Source organism: Elgaria multicarinata, chromosome 6 (assembly GCF_023053635.1).
Source record: "Elgaria multicarinata webbii isolate HBS135686 ecotype San Diego chromosome 6, rElgMul1.1.pri, whole genome shotgun sequence".
NCBI lineage: Eukaryota > Metazoa > Chordata > Lepidosauria > Squamata > Anguidae > Elgaria > Elgaria multicarinata.
The window spans coordinates 12,147,184-12,166,756 of NC_086176.1; the positions used below are offsets into that span (position 1 = coordinate 12,147,184).

General features: G+C 39.5%; 2 protein-coding genes across 3 annotated transcripts in view; one reads left to right on the plus strand and one right to left on the minus strand.

Annotated features, from left to right (window-relative positions):
• Positions 1-19,241, minus strand: part of GTF2E2 (general transcription factor IIE subunit 2) — a 35,813-nt gene extending 16,572 nt beyond the window's left edge. Inside the window, exons 1-4 of one of the 2 annotated variants that reach the window (XM_063129042.1) lie at positions 19,111-19,241; positions 13,898-14,064; positions 2,425-2,516; positions 395-502 (exon numbers count right to left, since the gene is read on the minus strand). In XM_063129042.1, the coding sequence (XP_062985112.1) occupies positions 395-502; positions 2,425-2,516; positions 13,898-14,060 (363 nt within the window). In that variant the 5' untranslated portion in view covers positions 14,061-14,064; positions 19,111-19,241. Of the gene's footprint in view, positions 1-394; positions 503-2,424; positions 2,517-13,897; positions 14,065-18,716; positions 18,979-19,110 lie in introns of those variants that run through there. The other variant, XM_063129043.1, reaches the window with a different exon arrangement.
• On the plus strand, positions 7,078-11,790 carry SMIM18 (small integral membrane protein 18). Its single transcript, XM_063129049.1, has 2 exons — positions 7,078-7,139; positions 11,456-11,790. The coding sequence occupies exon 2, from the start codon at positions 11,483-11,485 to the stop codon at positions 11,774-11,776; it is 294 nt and encodes a 97-aa protein (XP_062985119.1). The 5' UTR covers positions 7,078-7,139; positions 11,456-11,482; the 3' UTR covers positions 11,777-11,790.
• Positions 19,242-19,573: the final 332 nt, after the last annotated feature.

The window sequence follows — 19,573 nt, forward strand, 5'->3', positions numbered from 1 at the left end:
ATGCTGGGCATATTCTACAACTATTTTGCACATTTAACCTCCAATCAGGCCAATCAGAGGTTGCTATGAGATGTCCAAACCCAGACACTATACGATAACCATGGATTAAACAAACCACAGTTAACCTACCTATTAATTGAAGGTGAACTGTGGGTTGTTTACATATAGTATCCTAGTTTGAACATTATAAAGCCCCCTCCAGTCAGCAGTTAAATATTCAAAATGGCCACGGAATGCGCCCAGCATAAATTAACCCAATATTTGCTGCAATTATGTGAGAACCAGGTCAATTTCTTACAACTGAACTAACATTGAGTGGTATTATTTAACATTTGACTAATATGCATATTTAAATTGGCCTTATATTGGAAGTCTGAATAGCAACATTCATTACCTCACTCATTAACCATTGTTTCTGCTTCAGTCCAATATCTAGGTGCTGCGTTTCATCCAATATTTCTTCTAGAGTTAATGGATGTGTATCACCACGCTGATGTCGTGTCTAGGGACAGAAATCATGATGATTATAAGATTATATGAATTTTAAAAATTTACATGCCCAGCTGCATGTAATTCATATACTCTTAATGTCATAAGAGTACATGAACTAAATGCTGAAGCTGGGCAGTCATGAAATGCATGCAAAATTTATTTCAGTTAAAGTAGGGTGACCATATGGAAAAGGAGGACCGGACTCCTGTATCTTTAATTGTTGCATAGAAAAGGGAATTTCAGCAGGTGTCATTTGTATATATGGAGAACCTGGTGAAATTCCCTCTTCATCACAACAGTTAAAGCTGCAAGAGCTATACTAGAGTGACCAGATTTAAAAGAGGGCAGGGCACCTGCAGCTTTAACTGTTGTGATGAAGAGGAAATTTCACCAGGTTCCCCATATATACAAAAGACACCTGCTGAAATTTCCTTTTCAATACAACTGTTAAAGATACAGGAGCCCTGTCCTCCTTTTCATATGGTCACCCTAGTTAAAGATCTGATACACAGCATAAATGCTTACATTTCAGTAATTTATCTCACGCTTTATTCTTATTTTGCCTGTCTTACCATCCAATCCGAAGATTTTTTTTTTTTACATCAGCATGTAAATGCTCCAGATGATGCGTACTAAAAATATGCTAGTGTCGTATTACAAATGCATCACAGCAACATTTTAGCAACGCTGAATTGCCATTACAGGAATTCAACTACTGGGTTTTAAGGTCTTTGCTGATGGTGCCCCGCCCATTTCAAAATCTGAATGGTAACAAATGCTTGTAGGAAAAAAGGCCACCATCTAGTTAAATGGATGAGAGGAATCCCTCGATCAAGGGCACCTAATAGTAGATCAGCTGTTACCCAATCAACCTGCACCATAATATTCTCCCTCTACGCAATAAGGGCAAGGCTTTTTGTCAAAAATAAGTTTGGCTAATCCTGTCAAAGTGCATACTTGGGTAAGAAGCCCCATCCAATCTGAGTTGAGATGTTGTCATGCCATGCAACTTGGACAAGGCTTTCTACCAAAAGTGCAGTTTGACATAGCCCTCTTCTTTTTCAGCAGCAAACCCATACTGCTTGATGCAAGAAATGTAATTTTACTGTGTACAGAGAGTTACAGCTTGGCCAGCGGGACGAATTAGCTACAGGATCCCACCCTCATTTTTACTAAACAGTGTATGATCTAAAGTATATGTATGATTTTTGGATTAATAATGTTGTCACCGTAAATTAATTAGAACAAAATTATGATTCAAAGCCAAGCTTTACCCACAATAAAAATTTTATATGCTGTAAACAATGAGGTCACAGAGGAATGATGAACAGGTTATATTTTAAGTGCTGTCTGTGGTTACATAAAAACAAATTTCCTTTTTAATTCATCATAAATATTAAATGTACTGCTTTGGAAGAGGGGTAAAATGAGCAGATCTTGACTTCAAATGCCTCATATCTGCAGGGCTGATAACTGTTGGCTTGATCTGCAGCCATTTTAAAAAGGCTCACTTGCAATTAAGCCAGTTCATTCCCCATTAGACAGCACTTTTAACCTGAAGTTGAATTAGTCTGTGAGGGGCCTGCAAACAAGATCCCACCTTCTTGTTTCTATAGACATTTCCATACAGTGAAATAGATTCCCAGGTACCAACTGCCACTGGAACAGGATGACTGCTGATTGTTGTGTGTTGTCAGGTATGATCTGTTGTTTTATACTCAAATTAGAAGCTTTCAGTGCAGAGCTTAACGGAAACCGACTCCCATCCCCCACTCTGAAGGATTAAGTACAGGACAACAGCCTTCAGCTGGCATAACAGTGTACTCCCCTCAATAAGTGAATTCAGGTTTTAGATGCAGGCCATTTTTTTGCATCTAGCATTTTTCCTGTCAAACTTTATTGTTCTAGACATCTGAAACAAAATGACTATACCTTCATATAGTTGACTATCTTTGCAAGGACTCCAAACTTGTAACCAGAGCCACCAGAAAGGGCTTTCAAATTAAAAGATCCATTGCTGTGGTCTGTAAAAGAAGAAAAAAACAACGTTTTCGTAGAGACTTCTATTTTGCAACTCATAGTTTAAATATACCCTTCTGTTACCATAACCACCGACAAAAAGCTACTAGCAATACCTAGCATTCTACACACTCATTATGTTATCCTCAGAAACATTATGTTTATATTTTGAGAAATCAACATTTTTAAAGCAAATTTGTCTATCAAAGGAGTGATCTTATTTAGGCTGCTGGTTTATTTGTAAACATGGTTTTCAATGAACTTTATCATTTTGTATAGTTTCTTTTATCTTACATGCCACCTTGGGAGGGCAAACGAACAAGAATTTTAAGCAAACAAATAATAAAATGAACAAATTGTATATGACTTTTTTTAAAAAAAATAAGAGTATTTATTTTGCAAAGCCTGGCAGCTTTGGTGTGAATGATATTTAAGTAGGGTGACCATATGAAAAGGAGGACAGGGCTCCTGTATCTTTAACAGTTGTATTGAAAAGGAAATTTCAGCAGGTGTCTTTTGTATATATGGGGAACCTGGTGAAATTTCCTCTTCATCACACCAGTTAAAGCTGCAGGTGCCCTGCCCCCTTTTAAATCTGGTCATTCTAGTATAGCTCTTGCAGCTTTAACTGTGGTGATGAAGAGGGAATTTCACCAGGTTCTCCATATATATAAATGACACCTGCTGAAATTCCCTTTTCTATGCAACTGTTAAAGATACAGGAGCCCTGTCCTCCTTTTCATATGGTCACCCTAATTTAAGAAATCACCAGCCCAGAGCCTCAGGCCTCCTACACGGCATGAATGAGGCTCCCAGCACATGCAGCAGTGTGGGAATTGCTTTCCTGTAGTGTGATCCCATACTGACAAAAACTGTGCGTGAATTAACTATCACATGGATGGGGGCCAACCGGTTACTTATTCTTACAAACCCATGGTAGCATGGCTACTGCATGTAAAGGGGACTGGAGTCAGTAAGATTTAGCCAACCAGCATATATGATCATATTCATTTGAACTGACTATCTTAAAGACCGCCTCATCTTCATATGTGCCTACCTGCAAACTCCCTGCCAGTTCTCTTGCCTTCAGAATTGAGGGAGGTGGACACATGAAACAGGCCTTTTCAATCCCAGCACTATCTAATGTAGACCAGCCATGGGCAGTGAAAACCTGGTTGTTCAGGAAAGGTTTTGAATGTTAAAGACATTAGTGGTCAAAGCCTGCACCTTGATTGAGCCTGGAAACAAATTGGCAATCAATGTAATTAGTACAGAATTGGAGAAATGGGCTTCCTAGGCCCCAACCAAAACACTGGACCAACTGAAATTTCTGAACTGTTTTCATGGACAACCCCACATTAATGCATTCTTGAGGTGATTAGGGCAGGTTTGATTTCTACAAGTTAAAGACACTGCTAGCATACCAGGCGTAGTTGGTAAAAGGAACTTCCCCCACCTGAATATCCAGAAGAAATGTTAAATCCAGGGTACTCCCAAGATGCAAACCTGCAGTTTTAGAGGTAACGCAACCACATCTAGTTGAGGTTGCACACCTCCACTCAGATTAGATCCTCCAAGAAAGAGTACCTCCATTTTATATAGGTCACATTTCCACTTGCCACTCCACCCTTCAATCCAAACCTGCCCTCAAATAATGGTCCAGGATTTCTACTATCTCCCAAGGTGACAGATGATAAAAATGAGAGGGCGGGGGATGTCATCAGCATATTGATGACACCAACCCCAAGTTTTCAGATTTCATCCAATGGTTTCACGTATGTGTTAAAAAAGCATGGAGGGACTTGGGTTTACTGCTGCAGGCTCCAATAAACCAAACAGTAGTCCCCTAGCACCACCTTCATAAATATCCCTTTCCCAATTGAGATCCAGACTTGTGGCAAAGCAGTGCGTTGCAGCCCCATCTTGACCAGGTGACCTAGAAGGATACTGTTGATAGCGCTGAATGGTGCTCTCAAGGAATTGTATAGGGCCACACACCCTATCCATCTCCTGATGCAAATCATTCATCTGAGCAACCAAAGCAGTTTCAGTTCCATATTAAACATTAATGACTTTATAGAAAAAAATAAAATTTTGATTACATATATATATATAAATCGGATTTTGAAAAAGAGCCTGGGTCAAAGATATCATCATGATATACAATTTCTAATTATAGTCTATGAATATTATAAAACTTCTATTATATTCTATGAATATGTTAACAGCAGTTTATAGAGATGAGGGATAACCTGATCAAACCTATTCTGCACTACATTCTCTCTCTCTCTCTCTGCCTTGCCTTCTCTAAGTGCAAAGATAGAGAAGATCAATGAACAGAGAATTTGGGGAGATGGAGTAGATCTGAACAAGGAGAAGGAGTCTGGATATAAATGCAAGGCATAGGGTAGAATAGAAAGTGAAACCAAAAGTGAACAGAATATATTCATGCAGTCCTGACTCCTGAGGAAACGTCTGCTTCATGTATCCTCCACTGTAGAAGGGAAATACCTAGCATGGCTGCGGCAGCAGGTTGTAAAGGAGATCTCATTTGGGAATATTTTCTTTCTAAACCTGCTGTGTTTGAAATTGTCTAAATTTTATTTTTTAAATAACTTTACATTCTTCTAAAAACCTGAAATAGTTCACCATTCAAAAATCCATGTGCCTGTTTTGTTAATGTTGTTGATTGTTGAAGAAGAAAACTAACCGGAAGAACAAACAATGTTATTAGTACATTTCAAAAGCCTGTTTGGTGGGGATTCTGGCACATCATTGCAAAATTATCATGATTAATTGAACAGTTGGATATGGTTCATCTCCTGAATGACTCACAATTATCATCCCATTTTTTGATGAAAATTAATCTGAAAACAACTAGAATAATTGTTTAGTGTGTACCTTCTAACAAAACCTACATCTCTGAATATGCAATAAGGTTATATTAAACTATAATGTACTACTATTAAAAAAGATAATGAAATAGAATCTTTTACAAGTGATTTAAATCGTATCAGCCCTGTCCATGATCAAGTCAGAAACCAGATTAGAAAGGATCTAGGTAATCAGTTTCATCCAAAAAATGCAAGTTGCCACTTGTGTTCTACACAAAATATCCACCTTGCTTCAGCTGCCTTTTATCACAATCTCTACACAAAAGGGAAGAGCATTAAATGGCCACTGAAAAAAAGCTTATCTTGGAACATGACTTTATAACCCCTCTTTTTTGAAGGAAAATACTTGAATATTTATTTCTGGGGGGAAATGTGGTGGAAGAGAGCTTCGGCTATGGGGCGGTATATAAATGTAATAAATAAATAAATAAATAACAAAAATCAGACAACTGTATTTGCTTTATTACAGAAAGGACTAATTTTGATGCTTTCAAATAAAATGAAACTTTGCTCAAACTGGAATTGTAGTCCCCCTATTCAATGCACTCCCTATTTATTTATTTATTACATTTCTATACTGCCCAATAGCCGGAGCTCTCTGGGCGGTTCACAAAAATTAAAACCATTCAAAGTATAAAACAACAGTATAAAACCATAATATAAAATACAATATAAAAGCTCAACCAGATAAAAACAGAAGCAATGCAAAATTACAAATTTAAAACACCAAGTTAAAATTTATTTATAGACTGTTAAAATGCTGGGAGAATAAAAAGGTCTTCACCTGGCATCTAAAAGCATATAATGTAGGTGAAGAGGCAAGGTAAAACGTACTCCCAAATCTATTTTATCTTCTGGTTTCCAAATTACCTTTACATGAATTTGTTAAACTCTCTACAAATGCAATTTTCTTGCCCAACTGCTAAAGAGAATTTCACTGAAACAGAACTTGGTTTACCAAAAATGCCTGAATTTCTGATTTTTCAGAAGTTGGCTTATTTTTCCATTTCTTTGCATATTTATTTATACTTCTTTATACATATTCTTTTTTTGTATTTGATCTTTTGCCAGGTGTTTTGAGTTACTAGGAAAGCAGACTAAAATACTGAAATAAACAAAATAAATCTGAACAAAATTTCACAAATTTTGCAATTCATATAACTATCACCTGATTTCCTTGCCTACTGTAGTTATACAAAGGAGCTAGAAGACAACAATAAAAAATGGGGATCGAAAGAAAATTCACAAACCACTGCTGAAGGTTGGCTCATATGAATGTTTTACGAAGAACAGGAAGACACAAAAGGTATTTATATTGTGTGTGTGTTGTGTGTGTCTATCTATCTGTTATATCATGAACCTGGTTACTTATGGGTGGTTCACTTAATATCCTATTAAAAGAGCAAAAAACCCTGAAGGTATTAACACAGTAAATGCCATGCTCAGATCAAAGCACAAAAGGCCACATTATTTATAAATATATTTCATTAAAAGAGCTCCTAGAAAAGCAAAAGCAAAAAACAAGGGGGGTGGAGAAGAGATCTGTTCTGGCATCTTACATATTTTAGATTTATGAATGATTTCCTCCTCGGGAAAGGGTCGGATGCAAATGAGCATAAAGGAAGTTGTCAGCTGCATTCTGCTTCAGCCAATAGTAGCAGAGCTCCATCTTAGCTGTATCAGAGGCTGTATTAAACAGCAGATCAGCACTGTTCCAGCATCCTTTTTGAAGAGGTAGGTCTATACCTTTTTTTAAAAAAAAATACTGTCTGTATTTTATTTGAAAGAATAACTGATTTCAAAAAATCAGAACATCTAAGGACCCTATCTTTATAAAATTACAAAAATAAAAACAGTTTACAGTTTCTCTTGCATTTGAAGCTTGATTGTATGCTGCTTAAATGCAGAGCCGCTTGCCTTGTGCTAATAGAAAATCTTACCATCTGTGCATTCATGAAGAATTGATGACCATCCATCTTACTGAGAGCCCAACACACCCGGATAATATTCTGTGAAAAAGATCCTTTTGAGGCTTTAAGTGACCTAGCAATTAATCTAATTTTGTAAGGTAAAATCTAATAAATAAGACTGTATTTTTACTGCAGGAGTGTTAGCAAGATTTATCTCCCAATTCAAACAATTGCTAAACTGCACAAGAAAAATGTTATTAATCAAACCCGCTAAACTGGTCTCTTAAACTATTATTATTAGCCTTAACCCTTCATCTGCCTATTGTACCAGATGAATCAGTGACTTGTTAACATGAACAGTTTCCCAGCGGTTTAAGTGTTAAGCGATCATTGCTTTGGGCTGCAATCTTATGCACACTTACTTGGGAGTAAGACCCACTGAAATCACTGGAACTTGCTCAGATTAAACATGAACTGTTAATTTATCTTGTACTGGTTGATTAACAATGCAATTCTATATATTTCTTCCAAAATAAGTCCCACTGAGTTAAAATGAGGATTTCTTCCGGATTGCAGCCAAAAGCTATCAGAAGATTCTGAATCTTACTCTGAACTGACTTGTCATAGGAAACTTCTTTAACATGACCCAGAGAATCTACTGTGCCAGTCATGTGCTTCTACTTATCTCCATATAGCTAAGTAAAATGTCACTGTTATAATAACCCAATCAGAAAGAATTTTTTTTAAATTAACATAATGAAAAATAACAAAATATTTAACTGCCATTTGATAATGTATAATGAAATGCATAAATATGAACCTTACTGTAAAAGGACAATTATTGTTTCCAAATAACCGCCAGCAGAAACTAGTTATGTAACTATGTACAAGGGGGGGTGGATCCAAACTATAGTTACACATGCACAACTGCTCCACTAACAGATTGCGATTTAGCTTGTGCAAGCGCTGCTACTACATCTCAGTTCTGCTTTGTGCTATAGCATGTTTCACTAGTGTAATATTCTCTGCTTGTGCAAGATCACTAATGCATCTTGTTGCTTCTTCTGCAATTGATAGTTTTGGTGGAATTGCACAAGCGTAATTCGATTTAGCAGAATGACACGCTTGGTCACTGCCCTAACACTCCTGGCACAACTAAGATTTTTTTTTTAAAAAGCAGTAATTCTATTTATAAAAAATAAGGTGCAAAGTTCTTTTGAATAGATGAAGGTTACATTTCAACCCTTTGCCTAAAAATTGTCTCAACTAAAAAAATATACATATATTGCTTTTTAATCTTCATACAAATCTGTACAGCTTTATAATATTACTTTATAATAATACAATTTCACCACCAGCATTCATGATTCAAATTAGAAAAAAATATGCAACCTCAAAAGTAACTCCACTATTTTTTTTAAAATGAAACGTTTTCAACATACTTTAATCATGCAGTTTGTTGGTATCACAAGACTAGTAAAATAAATAAAATAAGCTTTGGCTATTGGGCGGTGTAAAAATGCAACAGATAAATAAAATAATAAATTCATAAAAAAAAACATTTAAGACACTGACAACTTTAATACGCAGGGATTCCTTTCTCAGAAAAGCATTCCATAGGCAACAATTTCTCTGTATTTTGTAATAGGCAGATTCTCTAATAATTTAGGCTGTGCATTTTGCTAATAATTTTCTATACCCCTAAAACCTGCTTTAAATACATTCTCAACCTTGACCCATTTTCAGTACTTGACGTTGACTCTATTAAAACAGTAGTAAAATACAAAATAATATATATTCATGGACTGAGAGATGTTCAGCAAAGTGCAGAAAAGGGCAACTAAAATTATTAAGGTGCTGGAGCATCTCCCCTATGAGGAAAGGTTACATCAACTGAGATAGTTTAGCTTGGAAAAAAGGAGGCTAAGGGGAGACATGATAGAGGTGTACAAAATTATGCATGGTATGGAGAATGTGGATAGGGAGACATTTTTCTCCCTCTCTCAAAATACTAGAACCCAATGGGGTTATCTGATGAAGCTGATTGGTGGGAGATCCAGGACAAGTAAGAGGAAGTACTTCTTCACACAGCACATAGTTAAATTATGGAACTCACTACCACAAGATGTAGTGATGGCCACCAATCTGAATGGCTTTAAAAGGGGGTTGGATAAATTCCTGGAGGCGAAGGCTATCAATGGCTACTAGCCCTGATGGTTGTGTGCTATCTCCAGTATTCAAGGCAGTATACCTATGTGCACCAATTGCTGGGGAACAAGGGTGGGAGGGTGCTGTTGCACAATGTCCTGCTTGTTCATCCCTGGCCGATGGCTGTTTGGCCACTGTGTGAACAAAGTACTGGACTAGATGGACCCGTGGTCTGATCCAGCATTAGAGGACTTCTTATGTTATCATCAAACCCTGTGGCTAAATGAGATCCTTCTGAATATGACACAAGCTCCTCCACTGGCACAAACTGGGAAAGCCATTGTGTGTAAGTGGGTGTTCTGCTTCTTTCCTACATCTTGCGGTATTTGATAAGACCGTAGTGATTACGGCAACTCTTTCCAGGAGACTCTACTAAATCCAACTCATTAGGGTTTTATATGTTCATATTTCCATGCACAGATGGGTATTCTGTATCTCAGTGGGGGATGCTGCTTTCTAACAAATGTGTCAAGGCAAATAGAAGGCTAGCTGTCTGTGTAGCAAGGGTTCCCAAACTTTTGTGGTCAGAGGGCACATCTGGAATTTGATTGTCATGGGCACTCTCACAAAATACAGTCACTATTTCAAGCCCCAGTAGAGATGGTGTTGAAGGGCAGCCCTTTGATTTGCAGCATGCCAGCCTCCCCGTAAAATAACACTTATGAAATAAAAAAATCAAGAGAGGCAGGAAGCCTGGTACAAACCAAGAGAGGCATCTGCTGGCACATTGGTGCCCATAGCCACCCTTTTGGGGACCCCAGATGTAGGCTGTTAAGTTTGAGACCAGCTGCCAGACAATCCTTAAGGAAGTCCAGGACATCTGTGATTCTCAGAATAGGTCCTTCCTGTATCTATGGCTACATCCAACTGGAAGATTGTTGAGGTAATATTGTAGGCTCAGTTGGCCAAGGAGTGTCTAGATGCCCAGAATGTTGCTAATTACACCTCTGCAGTAAGCATGGGCTGCGAAGATGTCCCATTCAGTCTGCAGACAGCACTGTTGAAGAATCTCTGGGTTCTGATGTAAGACAGAGCCCTGAAGAGAATGTTCAGGAACACCTGGAAGTGACCCAACCTGCTAGCTGCTTTGGAGTCTCTGTGGGGAGGAGGAAGCCACAGCCGTCTCTCCCTCCCAGTGATCCTGATCTGTATAGCTGCTCTCATGCCACCATTAGTGGTGCAGCAATGCCATCTGCTTCAGTATCACCAGGGAGGAGGTGGCTGCTGTCTCCTCACCTCCCAGTGACCTTAACTGGTGGCATGTGAGCAGTGATGATGATCAGTGCATGGACGATGGGGGAAATCAGCGACAGCCAGGGGGAGCATGTGGGCTAGACAGTCCACATGTGGGGGCCACATGCAGGCTGTGGATTGTGCATACCTGTTGTAGGCTGACTGTAATGTTCCAAGATAAAAGCCAAAGGGAAAAACTGCTCAGTGAATGGTTCGCATTCATAGAAACTTCACCTAGTTTTTTTTAAGTTATAAAAATTTATTACAATTTTAAAAAAAGTTAATTTCACTGTTCCACAGTAACTAGTTTTTATGATTAGCATAAGCATCAAACCTGTTGATGATTTTTTTGTTCTAACATAGTGCTTTAAAAATACATGACCATTATATGAAAATACTAGACCACTTAAATGCCCAAGCCTACAAATGAGAACATATACTTGCATTACAGTAAGAAGAAACACACCAAGGTAAGAGCTATGGTCCAAAATTTTGCTTTATTAGAAATAAAACTGAAAGTATAAAGAATGCAGCCATAGCTCAACACTATTGTAAGACACTCCTTATAACAAGAAGCACTCACTGACAATCAGCTCACTAAAAATATTTCAATTTTATTTTGTTGAAGGAAAAAGGAGATTCTCAAAACAAAGGAAAATTGCTCATTATATTTTTCTGTTTATGTATTTCAACATACAGAACTGCTGCAGACACAGAACCTCAAATATGGCAACCTTCAACGTTAGTCGCTGGAATGAAACTACATCCCTCTATCAGTACCTTGGCTTCCAAGTGCAGAAAATTTACCCTTTCCATGACAATTGGAACACTGCCTGCTTTGTCATTCTGGTCATATTTATATTTACTGTAATCTGTTTAGTAGTACTAGCTTTCCTATATGAGCTGCTTGACTGCTGTTGCTGCGTAAAAAATAAAACCATGAAAGACTTAGAGAATGAACCCAATCCTGTTAGATCTATGATGGACAGCTTCAGGAAACGTGAAACAGAAGTGGTGTAGTGGTGGACTGATCACTTAGCACCTGCATCAAAACAGATGTTCAACATTTTAATGAAGCCTCTTGCATCTTAGGACCGAGCAAGTCAGATCCTGCTTAGCCTTAAATATTATTAGCACTGTTTTTTGTTCACTGGTGAATAGAAACTTGAACAGTTCACAAAATGCTTATTAATGGATGATGAGTCACAATGTTATGTGAAAATGGGTATTTTTGTTTTGTTTTACAATGAACTGCTGTTGACTAGAATCGATGATTTGAGTAAATCTGTTCGTCTGACCAATTTACCTATTGTTTTATTTATTAAAAATTATACCCCATCCTTCAATTTTTCTACTCTCAGGCAGCCAACAGATTAAAACACAGCATATCAAAACAATAAATAGCATATTAAGATAGCAGAGGAAGTAAAAACATATCAGTAGCAAGATCAATTTGAATAATATGTTTTAAAAAATATTTTTCATCATAGTAATCTGACAGTCTAACAAATCCAAACAAGAAAGTACACATACCTGAAGAAAACAGATATGTAAATGATAAGGATTACTATTATTTGCACAGCACCTTTCAAGTATTTCAAGCACTTTACATACATTATCTTAGAGACTGGGCAGCATCTGGATTTTAAGTGTTTCTTACAGTTATATTTTTTAAAAATCTGTATCACTATGTAGGTGCAGGCTTGAGAAGTCAGCTCAGTTAAGGAACAGAAAAAACCCAGCAGTATATACTTTGATTTCCAGTTTAACATTTCTCTTTTACAGACAAGAAACTCTGTTAATTTGAAAGCAACTGTTTCTTGTTCCTGCTTTTGGGTGAGACTAAATATCACAAGCCACTTGGCCTGCTACTTAAATAGCAAGCCTGTGTTGAGCCCCCATCCTTGCCCCCAAATCTGCAACTATGTGCTTCCCCACCACCCACTTATGCGGAACACAATAACATAGCATGGTGACATCAGAACATACCATTTTTGGCAGCAGCCCCATTGAAAAATTTAGCTCCAATTGGGACAGCAGTTTTCTCCTAATCAAAGCCAAGCACCAGAAAATACAACTCATACCTTAACACTACATGGGCAGTGCTGGGCTGGACTGCAGCACCCACACTGCTTCTCTTACTTCCAGCCCTGAAAATATATGATTGATTTGAAGAAAGAAGTGGGGAGGGAAGGCAATTATGCAACAGGAAGTCATTGAATGCTGATGCTTGCTCTATTACGTAAGTGTTACTATATTCCTTTGTGCAATTGTGAGCTCCCAGCAGGACTTCTTGCCTCGTTCTACAAAAAAAACAACCACCCCCAAAATAATAATCTTAAAACAAGTAGGTGCATCCCAGAAGATGAATGTCCCAGGGGCTTATACCACATCTTTCATTTCTAGGCTGTGATTTGACGTAATAGCATAAAACTCATAAATGGGATAGTGACTTTAGTACATAATTTTTCCCATTTAAGAGTAGAAGTGTACAGTAGTCTGATCCACTGCATCAGAGAAGCAGGACCCATAAGTAATTATGGCAGCAGAGGAATGTCTTTTGATATTCTCCATATTCATAAATACCTATATAAGGCCAGGTGCTATGAAGAGAAGCAGAACCACTTTATTTCTACAGGTAAGTTCCAGAAAGGTTAAGAAAATGTTAGGTTATTCTTGCAGCAGCTTGCCTGCAAATTGCAGCACCACAATACAGAGAAATAGCACCTCTGCTTAATTTCTGTTATCAACAATCTATTTCTAGGTATTATTTTTGGAGATATGAACATCCCATCAATATTATCTCAAAGAAGCTAAGGTTCAAGAAAAAATAATTTTAGGATGACATTCATAGGGCCAAATTACAGTACATCACTGAATCTTCTGTCATTTCTATCTTTAGTTAAAAGTAGCCACAGGGCCCTTGGATTGGATCATGGAAGTTGGGCTGAAAACGTGATAGTGTCCTTCCACTCATGACAACTGATCTAAATTGACCCAGCCTTCATTGCAGGTCCAATGAAATCACATGGGAAAATAACTGAATACTGTACTCTGGAAAGTTTAGACATATTTGGGGGGGGGGAACTCTGAACATTCTTACACTAAAAAGAAAAACAAATTTGGTTTTCCTCTACAAACCTGCATTTTGTTTTGAACTTGATGATCCACCCGGCTCTACCTTTGCTTTCTTCTTTTTAGAAGATGAGGAATCAGAAGAAGGTGTCGGACGTTTTTCTACAGCAGGAGTACAGAGCGCTCGTTTCTTGAAAAGTTCTCTTTCTCGTAGCAAGTTTGGATCCATAATTCTGTCACATGAAAAATGTGAGACACACACACATTAAGAGACTGTAAAACTGCTTAATTTAACATTATGACTTTGAAGATGCTGTGGACAGGAACAGTTTGCTTCATTCCTGAACAAGATAGTCACTAGGGCTGAATTTATAAGAGAGGTATCGGGTGTGGTTCCAAAATATATTTTCATTGTACTAACAGCTACAGTTGGAACTCATATTACAGGATATTGCACTCACATACCAGCAGAATGGCTTTTCTGAAATTAGGACTTAGATTTTCTCTCTCTCTTTTTTTTATCAAACGTATACAAACAGAGCATAATTTTCTGCTGGTACAACTAACAGAGAGAAGGACTAAAAATATCCTACTAAAGGAGCCTTGCATCACTTTAAGTTTTACTTTCTTAAGGAAAAAACACACATTAACTCTTAGAGTGCATGTTAGGCAGAAAAAAGTCCTACTACTACTAGCACTCCCCAGCCAGCCATGCACACCCGATGCTATCTCCATGAATGAACTACATTCGTTATCAGCTAATTCAAGGATGTTGTTTGTTGTTGTTTATTCGTTCAGTCGTTTCCGACTCTTCGTGACTTCATGGACCAGCCCACGCCAGAGCTTTCTGTCGGCTGTTGCCACCCCCAGCTCCCCCAAGGTCAAGTCTGTCACCTCCAGAATATCATCCATCCATCTTGCCCTTGGTCGGCCCCTCTTCCTTTTGCCTTCCACTTTCCCTAGCATCAGCCTCTTCTCCAGGGTATCCTGTCTTCTCATTATGTGGCCAAAGTACTTCAGTTTGAAAGGGTGAAAGTTTAGAAGTGAAAACGTATGAATATTTTTAATTGCTACTATAGGCACTCCTAAAGCCAGCAGCAACACAATTAAATTATGAAGCTCTTAGGAACCAAACAAGGAACTAGACTGGATATCAGGAAAGGCATTCTGATTATAAAAGCACCTTGAAAGAAAAATCTGAAGCTCATTTCAAAGAAAAAGTGAGATCTCAAACCCGCCTTCCCCAACCTGGTGACCTACAGATGTTTAAGAGTTCAACTACCATCAGCACCAGCGAGCTTTGTCAATGATCAGGAGTGCTGGGAGTTATAGTTGAAAACTTCTGCGGAAACATCAAGTTGGGGAAGGCTGGCTAAACTAGTTAATACTATGCAGGAATGAGCATGGGTGAGCTTTGGGCTTGCGCATTCACCTGGCTTCTTCTGGCACAGATGCGAAATCAAACTGTCACTTATTTTCAACTATGATTACTTGTTATGTTTAAACTCAGACAACACATGCTTAGTGTTCACTATGGAAACGAGCCATATATACAATGTTAAACTATAGTTTACCATTGTGTGAATCAATATCTCTCGTTTGGATTACTGCAATGCGTTATACGTGGGGCTGCCTTTGAAAACGGTCCGGAAGCTTCAGCTGGTACAAAACAGAGCAGCCCGTTTACTAACAGGGACTGGCCGGTGAGATCACATTACGCCAGTCTTTTTACAACGTCATTGGCTGCCAGTCCAAGTCCGGGCCCGATTCAAAGTGCTGGTAGACATTTAAAGCCCTAAACGATTTGGGGCCAGGTTATTTGAAGGAACGCCTACTCCCATATGTACCTGCCTGGATCTTAAGATCATCTACAGGGGCTCTTCTCCGTGAGCCCCTGCCAAAGGAAGTGAGGCAGGTGGCTACTAGGAGGAGGGCTTTCTCCACTGTGGCACTCCGGTTGCGGAATGAGCTCCCCAGAGAGGTCCGCCTGGCGCCTACACTGCGCCAGCTGAAGACCTTTTTATTCTCTCAGTATTTTAACACTTAATTTTAACTTTAATTTAAATTTTACTGTTTTAACTCTGTATTTTAATCTTATATCAATTTTGATGCGCGGTTTTATCCTGGTTGTGCTTTTTATACTGTATTTTGTATTTGTGCTTTTAACCTGTTGGTTGGTTTAATATGGTTTTAATTTTTGTGAACCGCCCAGAGAGCGTCGGCTATTGGGCAGTATAAAAATGTAATAAATAAATAAATAAATATCTCAGTACTCCATGCAATAGCATCTCCTAGCCTTGCGCCCTTCAGAAGTGTTGGACTACAACACCCATCATGTCCAGCCAGCATGGCCATCTGAAGGGCACCAGGTTGGGGGAGGCTGCCTTAAAACAATGCTGTAAAATAGGTCAGCATTATCTTTGTCTTGCAGTTGTGAAAACACAGCATCTTGACTTCACAGCACGATTTGACAATTGATATACAGTATTAAAATCTATGTAGCCACATGTTTCCCTTTCTTTTTTGTTGAGATTTTATAATAAAACATAAGTCGGGGAAAAAATTAGCAATTGGGACTTCCTAGATCACATGTTTGGCTACTACAGTTTTTTCGATCAGGGTCCCACATTCTAAATATTTGTATTTCTGCTCCCAAAGTTAAAAACTGCATTCACTGCAATGCACGGTTCAAGACAAGGAACCAGCCAAGGTTACTCTGAACTTATTTTAACCTTTGCTTTTTCTTCAACATTCAAAAGGAAATTTTAAAATGGAAGAGTTAAAAATCAGCATCATGAAAATCACTTTCCATTTCATGCCAGGATGAGTTATCAAGTAAAATAATAGTAGGATCAATATTTCTGGTTACATAGGCAAATAGAGTAGAACTCACAAAGCAATTAGGTAAGGTGAAAAAATGAAACATACTGGAATGTATGCATAGACAACAACGGCTGTTATCTCTACAATTAACGTAGCGGCCTTGCAAGTTAGTATTCACTTAGCCTTAGCAAGATGAGATAAATTATTACATTTATATCCCGCCTTGCATGGAATCCAAGGCAGCTTACATGGTCCCCCATCTCTCCATTTTATCCTCACAACAACCCTATGAAGTAGGTTAGGGCAGTGACTGGCCCAAATAAAGTAACTCAGTGAACTTCATGGCTGAGTGGGGACTAGAACCCAGATCTCCAAAACCCCAGGCCAAAACTCAACCACTTATACCACATTGGCTTTCAAGATAGTGGTGCTTAATATAAAGGGGTGGTAAGGATTATTATGTTGATTTGTATCCCACCTTTTGCCCAATGCTGGGCCTCAAGGCGGCCTTACAAAGTTTAAAACATACATTGGGGGGGGGGAGAACAAAACCATAAATGTTTAAAATACACAACAAAATTATAAGACATTAACATAGATGGAGGGCCAGATTATTCCCCAAAGGCCTGCTGGAACAAAAAAGTTTTAGCCTGCTTCCGAAAGCCCATCAAGCAGGGAGCCAGCCTAGCTTCCCCGGGAAGAGAGTTCCAGAGCACTGGAGCAGCCACCGAGAAGGCCCTCTCCCATGTTCCCATCTAGCACACCTGTGAAGATGGTGGGACTGAAAGAAGGGCTTCTCCAGAAGATCTTAAAGCACAGGCAGGCTCATAAGGGAGAATACGTTCTTTCAAATAACCTGGACCCGAGCCATATAGGAATTACTGAATCTGTGAACATCTTTGAAAACTCCAAGGGCATACTTACACTACATGCTAGTATAAAACCATCATTGGTTATCTAGGATGGCTTCCCTCAAAGAAACCTGATAATCGCTTTTAAAATCCCTCCACTGGCTTCCTATCTCTTATAGAATCCAATACAAACTTCTTCTTCTTACTTTTAAAGCCTGTCATGATCTGGCTCCTCCCTACCTTTCGTCCCTTATTTCACTTCATCGCCCTGCTCATGCCCTCCGCTCCAATAACACCATGTCTCTTACTTGCCCAAGAGTTTCCACATCTCTCACTCGTCTTCACCCATTCTCGCTCGCTACCCCCTATGCCTGGAATTCTCTTCCAGTGCATTTGCGGACCACGACGTCAATTTCTGTTTCTCAATCTCACTTGAAAACATTTCTTTTCTCGAAAGCTTTTTAACCGTAGCGTGGTCATACTAGTCTATATTTAGTTTTAATGTCCCCTACCCCTATTGGTTTTTCCCCTCCGTCCCGTCTGTTACGGTGACTTTAGACTGTAAGCCATATGGCAGATTGTCTTGTTTTGTTTTATTCTGTACAGCGCCATGAAAATTGATGGTGCTTTATAAATAATAATAAAAATAATAATAATAATCGTAGCTTGGTGAGGCTTTTTGAGGGAAACAATTATTATACTAGGTCTACCGGGTAGCTATGTACCTCTAAAGCAGAGCTTTCCAAACTTTTCATGTTGGTGACACACTTTTTAGACATGCATCATTTCGTGACACAGTAATTCAGTTTTACTAGCAAACCGGAGGTTAAACTAACCCCTTATAAGAGATGCGGACACATACATAAATTGTAATACGTTCGCGCGACACAACCTACACACTGCAGCCGACACACAGTTTGGAAAGCTCTGCTCTAAAGCGTGTTGTTGAATGCCAAGCATTACTCTGAGGAGAACGGCCTCTGAGCGTAAGCGGGCATCCCTAAGGGGCAGAGGGCATGATTTCCATGAGGGTTATGGAAGGTGTTTACCAGGGAAGGGGGCGCCGGCCCACAAAAACAAAGCACAGCTCTCCGCAACACATATCCAACACCACAAACTTATTATCCGTCCTCCGCCGCTTTAACTACCAGGGCTTCCCCCCCTCCCCCAAAAAAGAATCCTGGGAACTGTAGTTTGGTGAAGCCGCTGACCTTTCTCAGTTCAAGAGATCCTTTAGCGGCCGTCTGGGTCTTCCCTCACGGAACTACAGTTCTCAGTTCAAAGACTGCCGTGGAGAGACGCGCGCCCAACCGTGTTTAAAACACGACACTGGCGCTTCCTGGTCGACATGCCCGGAATCTTTCCGCCTCAGGTGGGTCGTGAGGAGAGGGGCTCCCCTGTGGATGGCGGCTGTTCTGGAGGGCTGTTGGCCGGCCAGTTTTTCTGAGGCGGCCGAGCTTCGGCGGTCCACATCCGACCAGGCATTCGCAGGCGCTGCGCGACAATGATACCGCCGCCTCCGCCCTCTCCTCCCAACAGGACACCGACTCCCGCCAATCCCGTCCCGGGGCCGCGCCTGCGCGCGCGCGCGCTTCTCCAACTCACCTCGCGCACGAGGCTCCCCCAACGACAAGGGGTTAGAGGGGCGTGGGGGTGGGGCATCAACGGAGCCCTGAGGCTCCTGCTTCCCTATTGGCTCAAGTCCCTACCGCTGGGCTTCCGCCACATTTCCCATCCTTCCCGTCGCTCGTCGACTTAATTTTACGTCACAGCTACGCACCCTACAAATCCGGAAGTTCAGCTCTTAGTTACCACGGCAACAGGGGAGAAGAGTCAACCAGCGCTTGTCTATGGGCGGAGCGAAGCGTTAATAACGTCAGTAGAGGAAGGTTATTGGTTAGGATTTAAACTAGCTGTTAAGAGGCTGGCTTCTAAAGGTGTATCGACTCGCAGTAGCGTAGAAACGTTTTAGATTGTAAGCCGTTAGGCAGGATATCGCTGTTTTAGTTGTATATTTTGTACAGCACCAAGTACATTGTTGGTGCTATATAAATAAATAAAAATAATG

Excerpts from the sequence above, each read along its gene's own strand:
- SMIM18 (XM_063129049.1), top strand. The coding sequence starts at position 11,483 with ATGGCAACCTTCAACGTTAGTCGCTGGAATGAAACTACATCCCTCTAT.